At 41.4% G+C, this 19,543-nt stretch overlaps 1 protein-coding gene across 16 annotated transcripts in view; it reads right to left on the bottom strand.

Moving 5' to 3' along the window:
- The window catches only part of TCF4 (transcription factor 4), a 901,809-nt gene that overhangs the window by 149,454 nt on the left and 732,812 nt on the right, over positions 1-19,543 (bottom strand). For all 16 annotated transcript variants that reach the window (XM_033934037.1, XM_033933979.1, XM_033934084.1 and 13 more), the window contains one exon: positions 6,918-7,051. In XM_033934037.1, the coding sequence (XP_033789928.1) occupies positions 6,918-7,051 (134 nt within the window). The remainder of the gene's footprint in view (positions 1-6,917; positions 7,052-19,543) is intronic.

Raw genomic sequence — 19,543 nt, 5'->3', positions numbered from 1 at the left:
TAGCTGCCAGGTTGAGGACTAACTTTCCAATGTAAGCAGGTCCTGCGCCATATAATTCTGTAAACTGCATTCACTTACTATATTACATAGTTTGGCGTCATCGGCGAATAGTGTTATTTTACCTTGAAGCCCTTGAGTCAGATCCCCTATGAATATGTTGAAAAGGAGTGGACCCAGGACCGAGCCCTGCGACACTCCACTGGTCACCTCCGATGTTTTAGAGAGGGTACCATTAACCACCACCCTCTGAAGTCTGCCACTCAGCCAATCATTGACCCATGCAGTTAGTGTCTCTCCTAACCCCATCGATTCCATCTTGCTTAGCAGCCTGCGGTGTAGGACACTGTCAAAAGCTTTACTGAAGTCCAGGTACACGACGTCCAAAGACTCTCCCAAGTCCAACTTTCTTGTTACCCAGTCAAAGAAGCTGATGAGATTGGATTGGCAGGACCTACCCTTGGTGAATCCATGCTGACTGGGATCCCGAAGATTCCCTTAATTCAAGATCGTGTCCAATTTGCTTTTAATTAGTGTTTCCATGAGTTTGCACACTATTGATGTGAGACTCACCGATCTATAGTTCACAGCCTCTGCTCTGCAACCCTTTTTATGCAGAGGAACAACATTAGCTAATTTCCAGTCCAGGGGAACTTTCCCCTTACTTAGGGAGAGACTGAATAGCTCAGCCAACAGTTTCGCCAGGACATCGCTCAATTCTCTGAGCAATCTTGGGTGCAAATTGTCCGGTCCCATGGCTTTGTTCACCTTGAGTCTTGCCAGTTCACTGTAAACTTCACCTGGTGTGAACTCAAAATTCTGAAACGGTTCTTCGGTGCTTTGTGTTGCCTTCAACTGCGGACCGTGTCCTGGTGCCTCACAGGTGAAGACTGAGCAGAAGTATTCATTCAGTAGTTCGGCTTTATCGGAATCTGCTTCCACGTAACTTCCGTCCGGCCTTCTAAGGCGTACTATCCCGCCTGTGTTCCTTTTTCTGTCACTAATATACCTGAAGAAGGATTTGTCCCCCTTTTTAATGTTTTGTGCCAGAATTTCTTCCATTCGAAGTTTTGCCTCCCTAACTGCCATTTTGACCGCTGTAGACCTGGTCCTATATTCTACCTTTGCCTCTCTTTTCTCCGTGCGCTTGTAGGAGAGAAACGCTTTTTTCTTCTCCTTAATGAGGTGCGAGATCTCCGCGGTGAACCATTGGGGTTTATTGTTTCTTTCTCGTTTATTTACTGATTTTAGTACTGGGAATAACGATTTTGAACTTACTATTTAATATGGCAAGTTAATATTATTTATTTCATATTTGTATGTGCCTGAAAATATTAGATGTTAATAGTCTTCAAACATATATTTAAGGTAAAGTCTTCTCAGATTAATCTCTTTTGAAAATAAAAATTAAGATCACAAAGTTAGATTCTATGGGGCTCATAATCGAAAGAGAAAAACGTCCAAAAACCGGCCTAAGTCGGCACTTGGACAAACATTTCTCAAAAACGTCTAAGCGCCGATAATAAAACCGGATTTTGGACGTATTTTAAAACGACCTAGGCCTTCATAGTGCCGCTCAACGTCCAAAGCTAAACGGGGCATTTTGGGAGGCGTGTCGAAGGCAGGAGTTGGGCAGGAAGTGGGCCGGCTTAGACTTAGTCGTACAGCATGTAAAACCGAAAGTTTTCCAACAGAGCTTAGATGGAACTTGGACGTTGTGACTTAGACCATGTAAAACATGGTCTAAGTCACAAAAACCCACCTAAACTCACCAGATAAGCACTTCAAACACATAAAACAAACCCCCACACACTACCCCAGTGATCACCAATCCCCCCACCCCCATAAAAATTTTATTCACAACTTTAAACTTTAAACCTGGCCGCCTGGCATAGGAAAGCCTAGTCGTCCAGCCCAGAGGCAGCTTAAGTCATTTTGGGGGTGGGTTAGGGACCCATAGAGAAGAGGACCCATGCCCATAAGCCCCTGTAATCAATGCATTGATACTTAAACATGTGCACTCCCCTATACACCCCCAAAACCCTTTTTTATTGGCATATAAGTGGCTCCTGAACCATAAGGGCTATTGGGGTGGTAGATAAGTGGGTCTAGGGTATTCTGGAGATGGTTTGGGGGACTCACCGTGACCTATAAGGGAGCTGTAGGGAGGAGAAGCCATGGCACCCTTTTTGTGAAATTCACAGTAGTGCCCTGTAAGGTACCCCACTATTTAGGTGGCATGTCTGGGTGTTCAATCCATCACTTTGCAGACCCCTCCCACGTCCAATAGGGCTTGTTCTAGGCGTTTTGGACTTGGACGGAGAGTTGGACGGAAATGTGGTATAAAAATGGACGATTTAGTGGCTTGGACGATCAGATCGGCAATACGTATAATTAGACGATTTTCGAAAGTAAAAAATAGTTGGACGTCTCTTTCTAAAATGTGTCTTAGGCTCTTTTTAAGTTTGGACGACTTGCAAGATGGACGTAAAAGGACTTAGACGTCCCTTTCGATTATGCCCTGTATTAGTTCACCTTATCAGAGTTGTAAAAAAAAATAAAAATAGCGATTTTGCACAATATGACTTAGAGAAAAATATGTGAATTCTACTACAGTTAATACAATTTGCAGATTATTTATTGTGATTTTTGCCATTGTCTGAATCCCTGATCGATCTTTTCTTTATGCATGATTTCAAAATTTAATAATTTTTATATTTTTTCAAAAAAGGTTTTAAAATGTAAATTAAGTTATTTGTGTATATACAGCTACATTTTTTTTAAATATATTTTTACTTTTCATGTAGGTGTACATCTACACAAGTTTATATCCTTTTTCTGCATGTAAAACATGCTTTAAACATAAAAATTGCCTTAGGAAATGATCCCTTTAAAGGTTATGTTTCTGTGAAAGCAAAGTTTATGGCATATCTTAAACAACCTCTTCCTCCATAAACAGTAAAAAAAAAAAAAAAGGGAAGTTAACAGTTAATGTTGTTTCTTGCCACCAACTCTTTCCTGTTATTTTTAAAAGACTTATGAGCCTTTTTATAATTTATAACTGCAAATTTAAATAAATAAATGCTGAAAGCCCATTCTCTTCCTAATTGCAGCTCGGCACATAGGCATTGGAACGGGGGAGGCCACAGGGACCATGAACGCCCCTCAAATTAGTGGTCTCAGTTGATGCCCGCCCTCCCATCCGCTTGTCGGTGTTGTACTTTAAAATCTTCAGGCCGCCGCTGCGCAACGTCAACAAGCAGGTGTGTTCCAGAACCCTTCGTTCTACTTCCAGGGGTCAGGCTTGCTCGTTGACGCTGTGTGACGGCTGCCCAAATATTTTAAAGTACAGCACTGGGAGGAGGTGGTTGGGGGAGTCGGGAGCTGGTGAGAGGCCGCACCGCACTGCAGGATTCCACTGGAGCCAAACCAAACAGCACTTTGCTGCCTATGGCTCAGCATGCTGCTTTATAAAAGAGGGGGTTAACTAGTAAATTGGCTTCATTTATGAGTTTTGACAAGCTCATAATTGAGAAAAATAAAAATTAATAGGGCAATAGGCGCTTATCTTCTTAAGCATGATTCTACAAAAGGCAGGCGCCTATCGCATGGTGCGTAGGGGCACCTAACTCCAAAATATTCATGTTTAGGGGCAGAGAAGGACTTAGGTGCTGCTAGGCATGCTTCTCTAAATGACTTAGGTGTTTATAATGTAGGCCTTTAAAATCCTGGCCTACATTACAGGCGTCTAAGTCCTACGAAGAGAATGACATGGGGACAAATTTTTCCTCGTCCCCACGGGAGCTTATTTTCCTAACCCTACCCCATTCCTGCAAGCTCCGTCCTCATCTACGCAAGCCTCAAACACTTTAAAATCATAAGCAGCAACATTCTAGAGCTCAGATTGTGATGTCATAATGCCTCATTCCACCAATGCCTAAGCTCCGTCCTCATCTGCACAAGCCTCAAACCCTTTAAAATCATAAGCGTTCGAGGCTTGTGCGGTTAAGGAAGAGCTTACAGGAATGAGACAGGGACAGCGGCAAAACTCATGGGGATGGGACGGGATAATGTAATGGGCGCCTAAGTGTGATTGACACACGATAGGCACCTATCTTTTTAGATGCCATTTACAGAATTTCTCCATAGCACTTCCTATCTAGGGGGCAGTAAGTGGCAGAAAGAGGAGGGGCTGTGGCTCACTGGTTAAGCTGCTGCCTCTGCACCCAGAGGATGTGAGAGCAAATCCCAGTGCTGTTCCTTTTGACCCTGGGCAAGTCACTTAATCCTCCAGTGCCCACCGCTCTGAATGTCAGCTTTGAAATGCCAAAGCAACAAAACGACAGTATACAAGTCCCCACTCCCTTAACTCTACAATTGCATCTGGTAAGTGCAGTACATTAACTGTCAAATGCCTTCCATGTCAACTTTCTGCCCATTCCACAGCCCCTGACACCAAAATATTTAGGGCTCCTTTTAATAAGGTGTGCTAAAGGATTTGACACACGCCAAATTCATGTTTAGCACATGCTAAATTTGGTAGCACACCTTGGTAAAAGAAGCACTTAGTGTGCAATTTATCATATGGTAAATCACATATTAAGGGTTTACCCCCAGATTGTATATATGGTGCTCATAATTCCTCATGCAAATTTGGGCGCATAACCAATTTAATTGAGTAATGAGCCCATTAGCGCCAAGATTAGGATAAAAACCTGTACTGAAAAAATGTATACTCTAACTATGGCAAGTTGTAACCCGGTAACTGTCTATTATGTATGTTAACCTAAAACCCAGTCTGAGCTAATTATTCTATAAAGATGTGTGTGCTAATTTTTTTAGCAAATAGATCTCATGCATATTCATTGGGGAAATCGGGCATGGTAATGGGAGGGGCATTGGCACGTCAGTAAAGATGGCATTCAGTAAAGATGGGCGCAGTGTTATGGAATTCGTGGGATCCGTGCCTAACTTATACGCGAGGATTTGCATCCGGTTTCAGTTGGTGTGTCCAAATTTGGGCATGGATCCCGGCCTTATGCGCTATTCTATAAATGGCGCCCAACTCGGAGCCAATTTTTTTTTTCAGCATCCAGATTTGGGCACCATGTACTGAATCTAGTCTTTAATGCTGTTTAGTGAAAGGGCCCTTTGAAATGACTCTGAATATAAAGAAACTGTTATACCCACCACTCAAGGGAACACAGCGCAAGAAGATGTAAGGCGGCCTCCTAGCGACGCAAGCAGCGAAGCTGGGCCCCTCCATCTCCAACCTGCTGACAACTACAAGTGACTTTAAATCATTTCGAAAAGAAATCAAAACTCTGCTATTCAAAAAATCTATACAGCCTTCTGGCCTCCCCCGTTCCGTCACTTGTATGCCGAGTCACCCATAGGAATGGAATGGGCATTGCAGATTATGTCAATGCACTTAACACCACCTACTGAACTGCTCCCTATAATGTACTGTGTTAACAGTAAACACATGTTAAATCACTGCATGTTAACAGCAAGACACAGTCAATACCCATTTTTTGCCATGTAGTTAATAAAAGAATTAGCGCAATACTCATGTCAAATTGTTTTATTCACTGTTAGCATGGGTGTGTGCTAACAGCACGCACTAATTCTTGTATTAACTACATTATACATTTTAATAAAAGGGGCATACAGTTTTTTTAAAGCATACTTAGGAGGTCATTCGAGAAGGCTTGCATAGAATTTTCACAAGTAAATGGCCCAAAGCATCTAATAATGCTACTACATACATGTATATGCCCAGTTAACACGCATAGTTCTCAAAGAGGCATGGGGTGGTTGAACTTGAAAGATATGTGTTTCTTTCTAGCGTCTCAGAGGCCTTTTAGATATTTGTAAAAAGCTTCTATATTCAGCAAAGCTCTTGTAAAATATTTTACAAACTGTTAACATCTAGGGCTCCTTTTACGAAGGTGCACTAGCGTTTCAAGCGCACGCACCAGATTAGCACGCGCTATAGCACACGCTAGCCCAAAAACTACAGCCTGCTAAAGAGGAGGCGGTAGCGGCTAGCACGCGGGGCATTTTAGAACGCGCTATTCTGCGCAGCATTTTAGCGTGCGCTATTCCGCGCGTTAAGGCCCTAACGCGCCTTTGTAAAAGGAGCCCCTAGACCCGGAGCATTCCTTATCCCATATTACTTCAGATTTATTTATTTTAAAAAATTTCTATACAGTTTACAACTAAACGGTTAACAAGGTATACATACATAATCTTAAAATATCATAAAATAGATCTTAAAACTCATAGCTAAAAAAGGCTAGAACAGTTTTACATAAAAACAAACCTTAAAAGAGATAAACATTAATATCGAGTCGTTAATATCATAACTGTGCATCTCAAACATTTTCAAAGAGGAACCCCACTCGACATCTTCCACAGATATTTATATATAAAAAAAAGTGGCCCAAATAAAGGGGCCCCTAACTCTGGACCTAGTTGAGACCATGCCCAAAACTTTGGATATCTTCTTTAGAGGTCCCTGAAAAAATTTCATCAATTTCAATACTTCCATACAGCGTTAATAAAAATTAAGAATTTTTGTCAAAAAGCTAGATTTAAGAAAATATGGGAAAAAAATTTGATTAGCAAGATATTCTCTAGCTGTGAAAGGGGTGGGCAACTCCGGTCCTCGAGGGTCGGAATCCAGTCGGGTTTTCAGGATTTCCCCAATGAATATGCATGAGATCAATTTGCATGCACTGCTCTCCAATGCATATTCATTGGGGAAATCCTGAAAACCCGACTGGATTCCGGCCCTCGAGGACCAGAGTTGCCCACCCCTGGTATAGATTGACAAATTAAAATGACAGAAATATAAACATGATAAAAGGGACAGACACAGAGATCTACCAGCTGTGAAGCCAGAGTGGCTGTCTTACCAAGCGGTCATGTGGATGCAGACTGCAATAGCTGCTAGACTGTGGAATATGTGAAGAATTGCCCAGCATCCCCCCATAGCCAGGCTGGTTAATCCCACTAGAGGAACTCCAAGGGTCATTGCTGTGATGTCCATCTGAAAGGCAGAAAGAACCAATATGGCTTCCTTGAAGACTTTTTGTCATACAATATGTGAAAATGTTTTGCAAATTTTGAATTCAAAAGATACCAACAAATATAAAATCAAAGTTAATATCTGAAATAAATGATCATTCTAGTTTCTCTTTTCTCTTTTTAACTCCTGAAGGGATTTTAGTGGTTTGAAAGTCATTAATGCACAGCCATTTAAAAAAAATTAGCATGTGAGCACTTACTGACACCTACTTTGTAGGCGTTAAGAGCTCACTGCTAATCTCACGCTAATCAGAATATGGTAATTAGCAAAGCAATGTCCACTCTCTGCCCCCAAACATACACCCTGTGTAAAAAAAAGAAAAATATTTTTTAGTATGTTCTTCGCATGCGCAGATTGGGACACCTGAATGTGTCCTGCGGTAAGCCCTTTTAAGTAAGCATGCACTAGCTCTTATCGCAGCTTAGTAAAGAGGCAAGCATGTGAATAAGCAGAAACTCTTTTGTAAACCCCTCTCAAAAGGGAATATTTATGTTTGCTGCAAGTAAAAGTAGACAGTTTGCCTAAAGATGGGTGCTGGGATGATGGGCGCTGGGCACAAATTCTATGTCAGTGATTGCGCATGCATTCGCCACTTAGAATACTATAGGGTTCATTTTCAAATCAGAAAACTAAACTAAACTAAAACTTACCCCCCTCTTTTATGAAACTGCGTGGGGAGCCGCGCTGAATGGCCCGCGCTGCTCCCGATGCTCATAGGAACTCAATGAGCGTCGGGAGCAGCGCGGGCCATTCAGCACGGCTCCCCGCGCTAGAAACTGCAATCGCAGTTTCGTAAAAGGAGGCCTTAGTTTTATACATCGGGTCATCAACCAATTTGGAGCTCAATTCAGTTAACATTAAGAATAAAGTAATACAAAAGAACAGAACAAAAGAAATCTAATTTGGAAAAAGTAGAATAATTAATTTCCAAAAGGTGAACAAGACTGTCTTCAGAGCCAATTGGAAAATCTGGCAACCTTACATATGGGGACAGACTTAAATATCTCAATATATTACATTACATTAGAGATTTCTATTCCGCCTGTGCCTTGCGGTTCTAGGCGGATTACAATATAGAAGATATCTGGGCATTTCCAGTAGAATTGCATTACAGGAGAAGAGTAAATTACAGGTAACAGTAAAGAATTACGATACATTCAAGATTACAGAATATGTTACATAACAACAGATTCAAGTTACAGCGGATGGAGAGTAACAACATATACATGTTGGCGAAGGTGGTTACCTAGCGTTGATGATTACATGACGGTTACATAATGTTGATGATATTGTCTGTAGAGTTGTTTAGTTTGAGGATTGGACAAAGTGTTACTATAAGGGTGGTATTCCCAAGGGATTGATTGTGAGCTCATTAGATGGAGGTTAGAGTGATGGGAAGTACCACAATGTCCGTTACTTCAACCTTTTTGGTCCAAAATCATAACTGATATTAATAACCTATTTCAAACATCCTTTCCATTATCATATAGAACTATCATATTAGGTAGTATTGACTCACTGGAAAATTGCACTAAAGATGAAGATTGCCTCATTCATATACTTCTCCTTATAGCGATCAAGACTATGCTATCAAACTGGAAAAATCTAGAATCTGTGAGTTACGATTCTTGGTGGAATACCACTTGCCTGATAATTAAATATGAGAAAATTGCGGCAGAAAGATCAAGCTCAATGTCTAAATTCAATAAGCTCTGGGGTCCACTGCTTCAGTATGCTGATTCGCCATTTGTTAATTGATCTGAGTCCTCATACCTTGTGTTAATAACACTCTAATACCCCTACTAGCATTAACATTTGCTATTTATCAATGGCAATTCTACCTTTACCTCTTACTTCTGGTGGTTATTGTACACAGTTGTGGCATGTTCTTCTTGAATAATTGTATACAGGTGTTACATCATTACTATTGTATAAGCCTCATGATCTGTTTATTTCTCCCTTCTTCTTCTTTTTTCCCCATCCTTTTATGGGTATGGAATGTTGATATATCACTGCCTGATTTTAGGGCATTGCCTATGTACATACTGTTTTTCCAGTACAAGTATTGTTGTCAAGAACCTCTGCTATATATTTGTATTCTTTTCTCCTTTTGTTATGCAAAAATTTCAATAAAACATACTGAACTTAAAAAAGAGTGATGGGAAGTATTTTTTGAATAGAAGTGTTTTTATTTCTTTTCGGAACACTTTGATGTCTGTTGTTTTGGTCATTAATTGTGAGACGGCAGGGTCAATTTTAGCTGCCTGTGTCGCTAGAAGGTTCTCGTATAGTTTCTTACTTACATATCCTTTGGAGGAGAGGGGAGATATGATAGGGACGTTTAAATACCTATGTGGCAAAAATGTGCATGAGGCGAGTCTCATTTGAAAGGAAACTCTGAAATGAGAGGGCATAGAATGAAGTTAAGAGGTGATAAACTCATGAGTAATCTAAGAAAATACTTTTTTTAAAATAGAAATGGTGGTAGATGTGTAGAATAGTGTCCCGGTGGAGGTGGTGGAGATAAAAACTGTGTCTGATTTCAAGAAAGCACGGGACAGGTACGTGAAATCTCTTAGGGAGAGGAAGAGATAGTGGATGCTACAGACGGGCAGACTGGATGGGCCCATTTGACCTTTAAGTAAATAAATAAATAAATATTTGCATCATGTTTCTAGGATTATTATAAATGGTGCTTTCAGTTGCATGCACAAATTTGGGCGCACACCCAATTTGCACGCACAACTTAATTGAATGATTCAATTAGCTTCTTAATAAGCAATTATTAGTATTAATTGGTTTTTATTTAAACTTATGTGCATAGATTTGGGTGCAGGATCTGCACCTAAAATTTACATGTGGCATCAAAGAGGGGGCATGGAAATGGGAGGGCCATAGGTGGATCAGGGTTGTTCTTCCAAATTACATGTATAATTGTAGGATAAGGGGCAAGGTTTTGTACTACCTTTCCATTGGTGGAAACGATCACCTACAGTTAGGTGATGCTCTCAGGCAAAAGCACTATTCTATAAACCATACATAACTTTAGGTGCCATAAATAGAATAGCGCTTTGGTGGACTTTTTCATTGCCGATCTTTTTAGGCACAATATATAGTCTTTAACATTTGCAGTTGTGTGGCCTTTGGCTACTACTTCCCTCTAATCTCTTTCAAACACTGCCTTTCTTTACTCCCCCTTCTCCCTGAGCTCAGGATTCCCCTGCACTCTCCTATACTGTCACTTCCCCATTCTCTTCTACCCTCTTCCTCACTCTTTCATCCTTCATGGAAGCTGCTGTGGCTCAATGGGTAAAAGTCCTATTCCTATCTTCCAAAGGTCATGGGTTTGAATCCCAACCAGCTCCCCTAGCACATATTCCTGTTTTTGGGGGAAGCCTCTGCTTGCCCTGGATCGGTAGCATTGAATGTTGCTACTCTTTGGGTTTTGGCCAGGTACTAGTGACCTGGATTGGCCACCGTGAGAACAGGTTACAGTCTTGATGGACCATTGGTCTGACCCAGTAAGGCTATTAATTATGTTCTTCCATCCTCTAGTCACCTCTATACTTCCTCCTTCTGTTCTCTAGTCATTCCTTTTCAGTTGAAGTCACATCCTTCCTCTCCCTGCCCCTTTCTTTTGCACTAATTCTCTCTCTCTTCCAGAATGATCAATGTGTTTCTCACCTGCCCCATCTTATTTAGCTCCTCCAGCACATCCATGGCTGCCTGATTCAAACCCTGCTGACTCATTGATTCTTACTGCACTTTCTTCAGTTGGTGTGGTTTGAGTCCCCACAGGCCCTCTCATTTTTCTGTGTAGAAGGACGCAGATGGAGCAATGATGTGGAGTCACATTCATTGTGAAGCAACTTTATTTTGGGACCCTTCACGGCCCGTGTTTCAGTAAATGCCTGTGTCAGGGGGTCAAAATGTTGCCAACCAATATACAAATGATTCTATCACAAGCATAAAAGCACATAGAGTAAGCTGCACCTGGCAACTGTATGGTTGTGATTGAATGTGCTTGGCCCTTTTGACAGAAGAGTTTATATATTGGTTAGCAACATTTTGCAGTGAAATGGTTGTCGTTGAATCTGCTTGACCCTTTTAATAGAAGAATTGGTAGGATTGCCATATTTTTCTCCGGGAAACCCCGGACACATGACCACGTCCTATTCCACCTCCAGCCCCAGCCCGGCCCAGTTCCACCTCCAGTCCCACCCCATTGCACCCCCCCAGCCACACCCCTGCAAAGCCTCCTCTCTTCTTCTGGATGAGCTCTAGCTGCATCTGGAGCATGCACAACTGTGTGACATCATCCACACATGCTTAGAGACCCTCCAGATGTGGCCGGAGCTCGTTGGGGCTTTCCAAAACCCGGACAAATGCCGAGTTTTGGAAAGTCCATCCGGATGTCCGAACAGTCCTCTAAAAAGAAGACATGTCTGGGTTTTTCTAAATGTCTTGTAACCCTAAAAATTGGTATACTGGTTGGCAGCATTTTGACCCCTTACGCAGGCACTTGCCGAAACACAGGCCTTGTCAGATCCTCAAATAAAGTTGCTTCCCTGTGAACATGACTCCGCCTCGTTGCTCCATCTGCAGGCCTTCTATGCTTTCTTTGTATTGTGGACTTTTGTATTATCATTCTCCCTCTGGTATACTTTTCACTCATTTTTCTGCCATGCGGTCTCATCAGTTGGAAGAGGTTCAGTCCCTGCCAGTCTGCTGATTTTTGTGTTCCCCTGTTCTTTCTGTGCTTTGATTTTTGCTGCTGCTTCTGTTTAGGGTTGGATCCTCGCCAGTTGCTGAGTTTTGGTATTGGGTCACTCTATTTTTGTATCTGTATGATTTGGTTCCACTGCACTAGCTCGCCTCCCATCATGGCACTATTCCTTACTCCAGGGTTCTTCTATTCACTTTTAGCTGTAGAGATGGGTTTGTGCATATCACAAACTAGCCCTTGCGTACAGAAAGCCAGACAAACAGACAGACAGATACATGGAAATACCCTCCTTAATAGCCATAATTGCTCCACTGAAATACATACACCTAAAAATGGGAAGGGCATAGGTTTGACAACACAGGGATGGTTACACAAAAAGATAATAGCATTAGGAAAATTAAGGTTACGTATATATGTATACTATTTGTAAATACAAACAAATATACCTTCTGGCAGTCAGAATGTAATCAAACCTTGATTATCTAATAATCATAAAATGCCAAAAGCTAACTCAAGCTATCTGGCAGAGCCCATGGAAAGGTGTGGTTTCAATAAGAATGCAAATACTGCAGTTGTTGAATCTCCAAAAGTATTTGGAGAAGCACACACTTTCTTGTAAGTTTTTTCCACATTTTCAACCATCGTACTATTTACAGGTTTAGTTTAATCTTCTTCCTCTGGCACTCAGGGCTCCTTTTACTAAGCTGTGCTAGCGTTTTTAGCGCACGCAGCATTTTAGAGCGCGCTAAACCTTGCGCTATGTGGCTAGAACTAATGTCTAGCGTGCATGGCATTTTAGCGTGCGCTATTCCGCGCGTTAATGCCCTAACGCGGTTTAGTAAAAGGAGCCCTCAGTGTTGTAGGTACTGGACCGAGCTCCCAGAAGCTCATTAGACAAATGAAGAAAACTAAAAATCCCCAAATGGGTGCAGAGAACAATGCAAACATTAAAAGAAAAAAAAAAAAAGAGAGAAAAAACAGAAATTTTCTATAAGAAATGGACTAAACAAGCCCATGTAATTTAAGTGAAAATTTTCTTGTAGCCTTCATGAAAAACTACTGCCTTATAGGGCTCCTTTTACAAAAGCGCGCTAGCGGTTTAACACGCGTAATACCGCAAGCTAAACCGCTGGCCGCTACCACCTCCTCTTGAGCAGGCGGTAGTTTTTAGGCTAGCGCAGGGGTTAGCGCATGATGAAAAGTCACGCATGTTAACCCCGCTAGCGCGGCTTAATAAAAGGAGCTCATAGAAATAAGATTCTGTTACTTCCTTCAATCTGTGGCCATGGGGGTCAATATGTACCTAAATTGTTTTGATAGTAATCACATAAAGGCAGCATATTAAGTCCCATCCCCTTTTCTTTAAAAAAACAAAACAAATCCCTGCAAGAAGGTCATCAAAGCCTTACAAAATAGCTGGAAATAATAAAACAATGTGCGTGTCCTATATATTATATGAAGGGCATTTAATAATTTATTTACCTCAGTAAGAAAGACAAGAATTTTTTTAAAAATTTTTTTTATTTTTAAATAGAGTCCCCTGATAGCTCCATACACTTCATCCTCTTTTTCTGCAATGATTTTAACCCCTTTGAAAATAATTCTTCTTTTTGTCCTTCAAACCAGGATGTCACAGCTTCCTTGATGTCTTCATCGCTTGAAAACCACTGTCCCCAGAGAGAATTCTTCAAAACTCGGAACAAGAAATAATCCAAGGGAGCAAAGTCAGGACTGTAGGGTGGATGTTCAGAGTCTGAAACCCACATTCTCAGATGGCAGCCTGTGACTGTCGTGGCACGTGCATTAGTGCATTGTTGTGAAGGAGCAGCACACCTGTTGTAAATTTTTCTCGTCTTTTCTCCATGATTGACTCCTAGAAAGCGATCATTGTGTTGGCATAACGCTCCCTGGCTATGGTTGTCTTGTGTGGCATGAACTCCAGAAGCAAAAGTCCTTCATCGTCCCAGAAGACAATTATCATGACATTGTCTGCAGATTTTTCTGTCTTGAACTTTTTGGGAGTGGGGGATGACTTGTGCTTCTACTGATTTGACTCCATTTTGGATTCAGAATCTCTGTGATAGACCTAAGTCTCATCTCCAGTCACCAAACAATGAAAAAATTAACCTGGTCTTCACGGAGCATCTCCAAGTATTCCTGACAGCACTGGAGGCTTGAGGCATTCTGACACGGCCTTCTGACATGACATTCTTGGAATCCATCTTTCACTAACCATGGACATGGCCAACTTTTCATCAATTATTTTTCTAAACTGTACCTGCTAATATGCCCATTTCTTCAGCTATTTGGAAAACCTTAATTCATCTATCTGACAAAATTAAATCTTCAACTTTCTTGCACAGTTCTGTGGAAGTTGCTTCCACAGGCCATCCAGTGTGGGGGTCTTCTTCTACCCCACTTAAACTGCTTGTTCCAAATTTTTACTTTGAAGGATGATGTGGTAGATTCACCATAAACTGCAGTCAATGTGTTCATGGATCTCCTTTGGCTTTTTCCCTTTTCTGAGAAATTTTATCACTGAACAGTGCTCCAAATCTAGCAGTTACTTACTTGATTCACACGAGGACTCTCCTGACATCCTGTCCCTTGGAATTTTGGACTCACACTGAGCCACAACTGTGCATAAGTAACCTTGAGACAAGTCACAACATAAATAACACAGGCCAACAACAACAAAAAAATTATTGGTGCCTTGGATTTTTTGACATGTTGCTGGGGTTATTTGGGCGCTGATTCAGAAAATTGCATTGGATAGACCACATCCGTTCTAGTTTCTCAGATATGGTTGAATTTATTAATTTTTTTACCGCTATTTAAAAGATCTCCTGCAGAATCAGGATGTCATAACAAGCTTTCTTTTTTGAATGGAAAATTGATGTATTTAAATTACCTACATTTTTTGTGTATAATGACCTTTGTTTCACAACTATTTGTCTACATCCTTTCCTATAATGCACACTGGCATAAAAATGTAAAGCTCAAATGACAAAATCACCTTTCTGTTACATTACAAAATTATGTGCAAAAAATTGAGATTACATTACAATACAATGTACTTGTTAACCGCATTACCAAAAGTTCTATGCGGTTTACAAAAAATTATTAATTATAACATAGTACATAGAAAGAATGGATTAATTTGTCAAATATTTAAGGAAAAAACAGGTTTTCAATTTTTTCCTGAAATGTTTGTAAGAATCAGCGGAAAGCAGCAATGAATGAAATTCCTTTTCATGAGAAGCTGCCTGGAATGCTAGAACATGATTAAGGAATTTCTTACTTTTATAACCTTTTACTGGAGGGAAATTAAACAAAATATGTGGTTTTCTACTATTTTTATGTATGGCTATAATGAAGCTATCAGTTAGACAAATTGGGGCTGAGCCATAAAGAACCTGGTTTCCTTAGACTACATAAATTTGTATTTCAAAGGTTTTTCAACCTGATCTGTTTAAAACAGTTTCACATAGATTTAAATTCTAACAGGTTTTTCAACTTTGTTATTCATTTATTTTAAAATTTTCTATCTAGCTTATCAACTAAGCGAGTAATAGGTAGTACATACATAAAAGTGTAATTCGTGACCTTTCCAAACAGGTCCTCTCGGAAATTTCTTAGCAAACTGTATATTTTATCTTTTCGCTTTCTTAAAATTTCTGTACTCTGTATTTCCTCTATCTGCATATTGTAACTCGCTGAATGTCCAGCTCTCTTGAATGTAAACCGCCTAGAAGTCGCAAGATTGTGGCGGTATAGAAGAATAAAGTTATTATTATTATTATTATCAATCAAACTTTGTCTTCTGTTACCTGGTTTGTGTTTTTGCATACAAGTTAGCAGATTTAGAGGGGCATAATCGAAAGGAACGTCTAAGTCCGTTTTTGTCCAAGTTGCAAGTTGTCCAAAGTAAAAAAACAGCTTAGGACACAATTTCAAAAAAATACGTCCAATTATTTTTTCGTTTTGAAAATCGTCCAAGTATACGTCCTGTTGATCTGATCATCCAAGTCACTAAATCGTCCATCTTTATATCACATTTTCATCCAACTTTTCGTCCAAGTCAAAAACACCTAGAACAAGCCCTGTTAGACGTGGGAGGGGTCTGCAAAGTGATGGACTGAACACCCAGACATGGCACCTAAATAGTGGGTACTGCTGTGAACTTCACAAAAAGGGTGCCATGTCTTCATCTTACTACAGCTCCCTTATAGATCATGGTGAGCCACCTAAACCACCTCCAGAATCCCCTAGATCCACTTATCTTCCACCCCAATAGCCCTTTTGGCTGCAGGAGCCACTTATATGCTAGTAAAAAAGGGTTTGGGGGGTGCAAATGTTTCAATATCAATGCAGTGATTACAGGGCTTATGGGCATGGGTCCTCCTCTCTATCGAACCCTAACCCACCCCCAAGACGGCTTAAGCTGCCTCTGTGCTGGACGACTAGGCATTCCTATGCCATGGTGTCAGATGATGATGTTCTAGAGCGGGGGTCGGCAACCTGCGGCTCCAGAGCCGCATGCGGCTCTTTTCCACCTTTGCTGCGGCTCCGGTAGTGTGTCACGCAGGCATGCACTTTACAAGTCCAGCGTCGCGGCGGGAAATAGCCATGCTGAGCAGGAGCTCAGCACTACACAGATGAAAGCCTTGCTTGCTGATTGGTCCGGCGGCCCCGCCCCGCCGTGCCGCCGGACCAATCAGCAAGCAAGGCTTTCATCTGTGTAGTGCTGAGCTCACTGCTCAGCATGGCTATTTCCCGCCGCGACGCTGGAGTTGTAAGGTGCCTGAAAAAGAAATCATCCTGGCCGGGGTCGGTGTCATGCTCCGGAGATCTACAGCCTTCCTATCTCACTCTCCCTTCTACCTGCTTCCGGCCACATCCCCTGCTCCGCGGCTCTCTTCGGCAACTCAGCAGCAGCTTCTGACGTCGGGGCCTACCCTCTGCGAGTCCCGCTTGTTTCAACTTCCTTTTTCCACAAAGGCGGGACTCGTAGAGGGAAGGCCTCGATGTCGGCAGCTTGTCTTGATCACTGCTGAAGAGTTGCTGAAAAGAGCCGCGGAGCAGGGGAGTGTTGCCAGGTGCAGGTAGAAGGGAGAGGGCCAGATGCAGGACTCGTGGGTGAGGGAGGAGAAGAGAGAGAGAAAGAGAGAGGGGAGGGAAACAAAAGGAAATCTTTCATACTGGGCTGGGCCGGAGTGGAGGGAGGGTGGAAAGATTCTAGCTACAGGGTGCAGTAACAAAGGAAAAGGGGGGGGGGGGGGGAAAGCTGAAAATGGAGATAGTGACACAAAGAAGAGAAAGGGTAAGCAGGACCTACTGAATAAGGATAGAGATACAGAGGGGACATGAAGAGGAGGTGAAATAGAGACATAGAAGTAATGCTGAAAAAGTGGGGGGGGGGGGAGATAAAGACATTGAAAGGGCAAATGGTGAACATGGCGTAAAGATAAGGACAGAGACAAATGAAGATTCTGAAAAAGTGGTGAGATAGGGATATAGGTGAGATGGACACAAAGAAGGGTGATGCTGGAAAATAGGTGGAATGGTAATTCTGACAGACACAGAAGGGATCAAGGAGAGATGGGGCTCAGGCTGGATGGAATGAGGAGAAATGCCTTGTTGGCCCGGAACTTCCTCTCCTACGTCAGAATTGACGTCAGGGAGCGGAATGCTGGTCAGCGCAACACTTCTGCAGGGAAAGCTTGGGAAGGCGGTGGCTTGGGGATGCTGTTCCCCAATTGCGGTGGCAGCAAACCGAGTGGCTTGGGGGAGGGCACGGAGACAGAAAGAAGGGGGAACAGGGAGACAGAAAGAAAAAGTTGGGGGAGAGAATGAGGTCTGGAGGAGAGGAAACATACAGGAGGCTGAAAGAAAGGAAGAAAGATTGGATGCACAGTCAGAAGAAGAAAGTGCAACCAGAGACTCATGAAATCACCAAATAGCAAAGGTAGGAAAAATGATTTTATTTTCAATTTAGTGATCCTGTATATAGCATTAAGATAAGAAACAATATATGCAGTGTTAGATTTGTTTTATAATGGTTTTGCGGCTCCAAGTTTTTTTTTCTTTTCGAAAACGGGTCCAAGTGGCTCTTTATGTCTTAAAGGTTGCAGACCCCTGTTCTAGAGGCACAATTTTCAAGTTGTGATTAATATTTTTATGGGGTGGGTGGGGTCAGTGATCACAGGGGTAGTGTGTGAGGGTCTGTATTATGTGTTTGCAGTGCTTATCTGGTCACTTTAGGTGGGTTTTTGTGACTTAGACCATGTTTTAAATGGTCTAAGTCACAACATCCAAGTTCCGTCGATCCTGTGCTGTATAACTTTCAGTTATACATGCACTACGATTAAGTCTAAGCCTGCCCACGTTTCGCCCAAATCCCGCCCTCAACACTCCCCATGACACGCCCCATTTAGCTATGGTTGTTCAGCGGCACTATGAAGGCCTAGGTCGTTTATAAATACGTCCAAAACCCGATTTTATTATCGGCACTTGGACATTTTTGACTGATGATCGTCCAAGTGCCGACTTAGGCTGGTTTTTGGATGTTTTTCTCTTTCGATTATGAGCCCCATAGCGTACAAGTTAGCAGATATAAGGGTCCTTTTACTAAGACGCACTAGTTCTTTTAGTGCACGCTAAATGCTAATGCATCCTTTATAGTCTATGGATGCGTTAGCATTTAGCGCGCGCCTTAGCAAAAGGACCCCATAGTGAGAGTTTTTACATATTTCTAACTGTAGTTTTACATCCAAAATATTGGCTTGAAAAAGGTAAGTAGCAACTCTCAGAAGTCTTACAAAAGGAGCTTCTTGTGTGTCGAATGACTGGAAAGTTTGTATCATAAACTTGTGCTTTTGGTATGAAATAAGTAGATTTTCATGTTGTACACTTTTCTTTTAATTCTTAATATGTTTATATGTATAGGGTAAGGATTTCTTTTAAGTTAATAGAGGATAAGGATAAGTTTTTCAAGTGTTTAACTAAGTGTTGTTTCTTATAATTCTTGTACACTTTATGAGAGGGTAAAATGAATTAAGCAAAATAGTGTTGGGAGGGAGGGTGGTTTTTGGGTTTATATATATATATATATATATACAATTGTTATTGTCTTGATGGATTTATCAAGTGTTGTTTCTGAGACTATGTATGATTTTTCTTGTACACTTGTTGAATGATTAAAAAGGAATAAAGAATTAAAAAAAAAAATTCTTAATATGTTTATTTTATTCTTAAAAGATATTAATTTAAACATTAACCCCCTCTTTTACTAAGGCGTGCTAGCCGATTTAGCACACACTAAATATTAGCGCATGCTAAATCGGCTAGCTCGCCTTAGTAAAAGGACCCCTAAATTAAAATATCCAGAGCAGTGTGAAGAATGGTATATGGCACATGTTCTGTATTTCAAAACCTAGCGCTGATAGGAGAAAACTGGTGCCATTTTTGGAATCAGCAGGTCAAATATACACTTCTCCTTCCGTATTCGCGCTTTCAGCATTCACGGTTTCGATTATTCACGGTTTTTAGATTGCTGGCTCCTCCCCCCCAAATTACATCAGCTTCCATAGAGAAATCGCTGATTCCAAGCGTTTACAGAGAAAATCATTGATTCCCAGCACTTTCTTCGCCGTGTTTTGCCTCTCCTTCAGGAAAAGGCCAGGTCTCCCACCATGTTATTCGCGGTTTCACCATATTCACGATGG

The sequence above is a fragment of the Geotrypetes seraphini genome, chromosome 1, assembly GCF_902459505.1.
Source record: "Geotrypetes seraphini chromosome 1, aGeoSer1.1, whole genome shotgun sequence".
Classification (NCBI taxonomy): Eukaryota; Metazoa; Chordata; class Amphibia; order Gymnophiona; family Dermophiidae; genus Geotrypetes; species Geotrypetes seraphini.
This window is presented reverse-complemented; position numbering and strand designations above follow the sequence as displayed.